The sequence below is a fragment of the Citrus clementina genome, unplaced genomic scaffold (assembly GCF_000493195.1).
Source record: "Citrus clementina cultivar Clemenules unplaced genomic scaffold, Citrus_clementina_v1.0 scaffold_7, whole genome shotgun sequence".
Classification (NCBI taxonomy): domain Eukaryota; kingdom Viridiplantae; phylum Streptophyta; class Magnoliopsida; order Sapindales; family Rutaceae; genus Citrus; species Citrus x clementina.
Window position 1 is genome coordinate 13,342,387 of NW_006262075.1, and position 7,396 is coordinate 13,349,782.

Consider the following 7,396-nt stretch of genomic DNA (forward strand, 5'->3'; position numbering starts at 1 on the left):
TAATATAAACATATTATTAAATAATAAGATTCAATAATATTTTTATATAAAAAATAAAAACGCCCATAATAAAAATCTTAATAATATATATATATGAATCGAACTATAATACCATAGTAGCACTGTACCACAACTAGAATCTAGTTTTGGTGATTACTGTAGACTGAATCCAATAGTTGAATTCAACTGTAGTAACCACCGTATGCTGAATCTAATGACCCAATTCAACTGTAGTACCATAATTTTATCGTATATATATTTTAAGTCCAAAACACTAATTTTTAATTAGTTTCAGAATATAATTTAATTTACTTGTTTTCACTAATTTGCTTACTTTAACTTTTATTCGATCATGATTTAGTTTTTCAAGGCCACTAAAAATTTCTCTTGAATTTACTAAATAATTACAACTTCTGGATTATTGCTAAATTTCCCAGATTCATTTCCTTAACTCTTTACAACTACATCGTTTCCACCACTTCTACCAAAACTTTCTGTCACAAGACAACCCAAGAAAATAAAAAGGCCGAAAGCCTCAGTCACTCTTGTCCACCAAATCACTGAGTCAACTCGCTAACTCACTCAAAACAAGTCCCGATAAAACAGTCACAATTCACAAATCATCCGCTTTAGACATATTAGAGAGCCGGCTCGGCCTCGGCTCAAAAGCGGCTCGGCGGCGTTGCTGGTGAGAAGAAGGCCTAATCAGAGCAGTCAATGCACGTTTGACCAATTCTCCTTCCACTCCTCCGATTCTCACGAGCGAATTCGTCATCGCTGATCTCCTATAATTCAGCCTACTACTTGAGTGATGCGAACACGACGCCGTCTTATGACTGTTGTAGCTGTTCGTCCTCTTATGCAGAGCGCACCGGAAGGAGCCAGGATGCGTAGTCGGCGAACACGCGCAGGTCCTCTTCGGGGCGTTGAACGATGCCGCATTGTTGCATTTACTTATCTGTCGCGTGTACGAGATCGAACGGCCAGGGGAGATCGGGCGGTTGTCGATTGAGAACCGGACAGACGGCGAGGATCGGTTATGACTGTGGGCGCGGTCATTGTGGTGGCCGTAGTACGGATTGGCACGTGTGGGTGAGGTGGCACGTGCGAAGAAAGTGGAGGAGGAGAAACTGGAAGAGGTAGAAGAGGCGAAAGAGGAAGACAGTGAGTTTCTGCGAAACGTGGCTAGATCTGAACCGTTGGATTTGTTTCTTGGTGAGGATGATATTGGCATTGTGATTATCAGAAGGAAGAAAATTGGAGAGATTTTTTTATTTCTAATAGAAAATATTCTTTTAGAGCGCCGTTTTGGGGCGTTATTTGGGCAAACCTAAGTGCTACGAAAGGAGGGTATTTATAGGTGGGGGAAAGGAGAGTGGGCGGATTGCAATTTTGTAGGATTTGAGTGGCGTTTTTGTGTGAGCGTTGCCGTTGGTTATGCGGATAAACTAGTAGCGGCTCGCGGGTTCGGATTTCGCTTTCGTGTTTTGGAAAAGAAAAACTAGGGGCTGACCGAGAATCACTTTTCACGCGCCAATGAGAGGGTGTAAAACACGGAGGATTTTAATTTAATAAAAATTGCAATCGTTGCTACATTTTTTTCAAAATAAATTTTGTACCTTAGAACAATGGATAATCATTTTTGTAAGGATTGCTGTTGAAGCCGGAAAAATGACCTCAATAGATAGAATATATTTTTAGTGAAAAATCGATATAAACCGAACTTCAACATCAATCTAAACTTGAAATTTTTAACTTGAAAACTAAAAAAAAAAATTATTGGGATTTGTCAATGGAAATCCCGGTGAGAAATCTCATATGCCTAAATTAGATTTGGAGTATATTGGATAATTAATTAAAAAGGAAATAACTCAAGCATATTAGCACTCAATGGGTTCAAGTAAAATATATAAGATGAAATAATGTAAATTTTCGTCTCATTCTTTATAATGAAAGATAGATTTTCCCTTTTGTCATTTTTTGTTTATGGTTGCTAATCCTTCAAAAGCAAATGGTGTTATTCCCCTTAAAAGTCACCCATCTTTGTAACTTGGATAGTTGATTTGCACGTAATATTCTCTTTATTATTAATCAAACAGTATGTTAAACCAAAAAGTAAATAATTTACATTTTGTAATTTTTGAATAACCCTTATAGTAAATAAATACTTAATTTGTCAATAATAGTTGTTGTGAGAGACTCAATTATTCACCACAATCGCATTTTCAAAATATGTTGCAGTATGTTTATTATTTATTGTTATAATTGGCTTTATCTTAATCATTTGGCAAGTGAAAGGCGCATCTAACGTAAAAATATTTAACTTAATGTGAGCATGTGTAGACTTAGTATTAACTCCTATATCTCCTCAAAAAAAAAAGTATTAACTCCTATTTTATAAAATAATTTTTTTTTTCTAATTTTACAATTCGAAACAAAATACTCGTCAATCGTAATTAACTGTATCCCACGCGCCATGATGTTACAATAATACCGTTTCCTTATAGAACAAGGTAAAGGGGTCCAGTATGAGTGGACCCCGTCCGGTTTAGGCTTTTTCGGAAAGCGGGAGGGCGCTCAAATCGGCGCCTGTTGGTCAAGAGAGCGCCACGTGTAAAGTAACTTAACAGTTGGATCTCTGGGTCTGGTCCAGTTTGAAACTAGCGTAGACAAGTCTTGCTTCTGGTCAACTGTCAGAATCTGCGGGTACTTCTTCTGTGCGATGAGTGATTTCATTTGACAAAATTACCCTTGAGATTTGTGTCTTTAATTCTTTTTGTCATTATCAGATCTTGGCTGGCAAGAACAAGTGAACTACAGTTCGGTGCTATTGACTGATTTACCCTCCAGATCTATCTCTAATTCTAATGTCACTGTCAAATTTTTGGTTGTAACAACCACTACTGAAATTCATTTTTCAATTTTGAAATGATAAGCGGCTCCAATCTCATCATTTTTATTTGAAGTACAGATTTGATTTTCCGTTGCTCAGAATGATTATAATATGAATTTGAATAGATAAAGTTGTTTTTAAAATTTAAATGTCAAATAGAACATAAACGTACTAGACTTTTAATATAACTCAGCTAATAATATTTCATGTGCTCTATGTGAAAATAATAATACACAACGTCAAAATGATGACATGATATAATTAAATTAATAATAAGAAAAATGTAATACATTACATACACAAAAAACGCAACCAAGAGGAAGTGTTACTAAATGCAGCCCAACAGTAGCAAATAAGAGGTTATGTAAAAAATATCAAACTTATAATCTGAAACCTTAATTAAAAGCCTAACTGAAATGAAATCAATTTTTCATAAGAGAAGTAAATAAATCTTTCTAATTTAATCTCCAATCATTTCACGTTTCTCAAAATATTATTATTATTTTTTCATAAGCTCACGGTAATATCACACCCAAATAATTAAAAGAAAATAGAAGAAGAACAGAACAAGAAAATCGAGAAACAGTTATTATTATTATTTTTTGAAAAGGTAATTATGAAAAGTAAGCATAATGGTGGTGGCGACACAATAACGCCACCTCAAAATGAAAATAGTCTACCCACGGGCCACGACCGATGATTAGCGAAGGCGACACGAGGACAGACCTTTCATGTAGGTGGGCCACTTCCGTAATTATCTCCAAAATGGGGCCCTTTTTAACAGATCCATTTCTTGGACGTTGGGCCGACGGCTTTTATTTAATTTATTAATTATTTTTAATTTGCAGATACAACGGTTTCCTAACGATAAACGTGACGGCGAGTTTCATAGATTTTTGGAAGTTTCTACGGTAACATGACACGGCACATTGTATTGAAAGCAAAAGAAGGGTGGGGAAAAAAAAACAGGACACTTGGCGCCAGGTGTTGGATGGTTTATGGGCCGATTTGAACATGGGGCTGTCATTGATTTGGATTTTACGTTAAATAAAATAGAAACGGTACAGATTCTCGCGATTACGTGCCGGCCACTGGTGAATTGGTGGCCAGCAGCTACAAATTGAAGATATGGTATCTGTGGTTGGTTTATTATTTTTCATTTTTTTTTTCTTTTTGGTCTCGCAATAAATTATTTTTTTCCTCATTATCTTTTGAGAATTATAATTACATCAATTAAACTCATTAATATTTATTAGTTGGATCTCTCTATAATGCTGCATTTTTTTTTTTACAGAATCAATAATATAATAAATGTACATTTTAAGATTTTGATCAACAATTTAAAATATTTGTATAAATAAAAAGATATAGATTCTTTAGAAATATTGGTTAATATTTAAAAAAAACTGCTTAAAAAAAGATTTTTATAAATTAAAATAAAGGAAAAAAAGAGTTATATGAATCACCACCTCTCTTTATTCGCGTTGAATCCATAAGTATTTCTATTTAATTTGAATTCATCAACTTAATTTTAAGGTTACTCTTATTAATTAACTAATTATTTATCCACTTAATTAAAATAATGATATAGATTAAAATATCTAAATCTTAGAGTCTAGACCAATCCCATTATGTAAGAAGATCACACAACATCATAAAAAATTCTCATTAATTACTATTATTGAATTATGTAATATGTCTGTTAGTACTTTTATTTTATTTTTTAAAATTTTACACTACAAATTTACTATATTATGGAGAAAATTCACTGACTTTGATCAACAATGAGAACACTCTAAAAAAAATTGTTTTCAAAATAGGAAAATTTACTACAGGTAAATTGTTGACAAATTCATCTTAACAGACAATGAGAGGGACTTGAATCAGCAGTGAGGCCAGATATTATTTCAAAGACAGGAGAGCGATAAAAACTACAACCCCTGCTGCCGTTTTTGTTGTCCATATATTGTGAAAAGAAATAAAAAAAAATCAATATGTGAGCGGCAAAAATGATAAGAGAGGTGCCCCTTTGTTTTTTTTTTTTGAAGAGGTTGCTATGTTACAGAATCTGTAACATACACACCCAATGGGAAGAGCACACATGTCCTGAGGAGAGAGAAAAAATTCATACAAATGCAAGTAATGGGAGTTGGCTAAAGCTGGATCCGTAAGTTACAGAGTCTAGGTTTTATCTACGGGTAATTTTTAAAAATCTCCCCTGAGGATTGAGGCTGTTGCAAGTAGATGGTAAAAATCATTTTATTTGTAAAAGGCCTCCTACCATTAGTTAAAATTTTCATTGACTAACTGTTGACTAGTTAAAATTTTTATTGACTAACTGTTGATTTTGAAAAGACAATATTACCCCCAATATTTACAATTCTAAATATTTACAATTTCATAAGTAATTAAAACAAATATTTTCACCATGATCAAGTTATTGATATTTCCTTAAAATCTTAAAAAAATAAAATTACAAATCTTAAAATAATTTTTTTTAAGTTTGTAATAAAATTACAAATCTTAATTATTTGATATAAAAATATAATTTTTTAAAGTTTGTAATAAAATTACAAATCTTAATTATTTGATATAAAAATATAATTTTTTTTAAGTTTGTAATTTTATTTTTTTAAAGATTTTAAGAAAATTTTAACTGACGTAAACTATTATTGGGGGTAATATTGTCTTTTTAAAGTCAACAGTTAGTCAATGAAAATTTTAACTGACGGTAAGAAGTCTTTTACAAATAAAATAATTTTCACCATCCACTTACAACAGCTTCAAATCTCAGGGGAGGTTTTTAAAAATTATCCTTTTATCTACAGGCGGTAATAATCATATGCTGTACGGCAGAAAGGGTGGCAAAAAAAAAAAAAGGGATTTCATTGGCTAACACTGGACAAATTCATTGTGAGCCCTGAGCTGCAAGGTATTTGTCGTTTTGACAACGTTGTGTAAATTGTGCTTTTTACTGCATAAACAATTAATCATTCCAACTTCATCAAATTTCGATTTCATCAACTTTAGAGGAAAATTGTGCCTTTTACTGGTAATTAACTTCTCCAAATTCAATAGTGAAAAGCCATGTACATAGAACTTTCCGTATATATATATATATAGAAACCAACTTATAACTAGCCACCTTAGCTTTCTTGGATCTGTTCGTCCGGGAAATGGTGTCACATCTTTGCCTATCTTTTCAACCTTGAATTTGTCATGTGGCAGGCCGTCCTTCTCCTGCCATTAATGGCTTATATCTGGCGTCTTTCCAAGAGCTACTTGGATCAAAATCAATACAAATGATTTGACATGGGGGGTAATCCATGACTCGCAGCTTGTTGTAGTGCTGTGTTTCGTAGTTTCAATGGCGCTTTCGAGGCAATTTTGCAATGCCTCTTGGCCACCAAACATGTTTTATGTTGAGATGTATGCGATTGTTCAGGTTATTGAGTTTGCAACTCCGAAGGGACGGGATTGTATTTGGTCAGAGAGTGCGACTCATCTTCAGCAGCCAGCTTCAACTTGTCTCATGAGCTCCAGCTTCAAGCAGCCATGGCAACTGCGCTTCAGATGGTTCAGTTGCTTGAGCTTAATTCGTGGTACGCATTTTACTTGTTTGCACAACTGCGCTTCAGATCTACTTGAGGATGCTTAAGGTCGGTCTTCTCCAAATATCACTTCAAATCAGTGATTTTATCATATTTTCTCCTCTTTTTTCTTAATAAAATTTCAGTATGATTCATATGAAAAAAAAAAAATATATAATGCATGTCATAACATTCACAAACCTTCTAATATTTCGCCTCTTGCATTGCATTATACCATAACAAAAAGATTTTCTTCAACGTAGGGAAATTGGCTTTATTTACATTTATTTAAAAATTAAAAAAAAAACTGAAAATCAAGAATCGAGCCGTTCATTAGAGTGAATCAAAATAAATTGAACCGACAAAAGACTACCAGAGATGAATCTTCAGCACACCAAGTCTGAAGATACAAGATTTTTTGATAGCAGGATTAATTATAAAAAGTTTGAAACAATTCGAAATTTGTATTAAATAATTATGAACCCTTACGGCAAAGACTAGTAACCAAGTAAATACATCACTACCTTGGAACAACTTCTGCAACTTTTGGATGCATGGTACGAAGAAGAATACAAATATAAAAGCCCAAAAGTTAAAGAAAAAAAAAAAGAGGTAGAAAACCTAATTGAATGCATGAACACATCCGCTGAGCACACATATAGGAGCAAAATCACTGATCAAATTTATGATTTGAGTCACTCCAAGAGTCTTGCAACAGGAATGAAATCGAGTCCCGCAATAGCTACATGATTCGCCACTTGATAAAAAATTGAATCTGCACCTCTCAGAGTACCTTCAAACAATTAAGAACATGTTGAAGTAAAAAGTTATTAGGTGCAGACGTCTGCATGAAGGAAATTATTATAAAGGATTAATGCGAGAAAAAGTACGCACCAGAAATTAATCAAATGTG

At 33.5% G+C, this 7,396-nt stretch overlaps 1 protein-coding gene across 1 annotated transcript; it reads right to left on the bottom strand.

Annotated features, from left to right (window-relative positions):
• Positions 1-335: 335 nt before the first annotated feature.
• LOC18036439 lies at positions 336-1,453 on the bottom strand. The gene has a single exon (XM_006427421.2). The coding sequence runs from the start codon at positions 1,232-1,234 to the stop codon at positions 614-616; it is 621 nt and encodes a 206-aa protein (XP_006427484.1). The 5' UTR covers positions 1,235-1,453; the 3' UTR covers positions 336-613.
• Between the last annotated feature and the right edge of the window lie 5,943 nt (positions 1,454-7,396).

Coding starts and splice junctions, on each gene's coding strand:
- LOC18036439 (XM_006427421.2), bottom strand. CDS start 1,234: ATGCCAATATCATCCTCACCAAGAAACAAATCCAACGGTTCAGATCTA.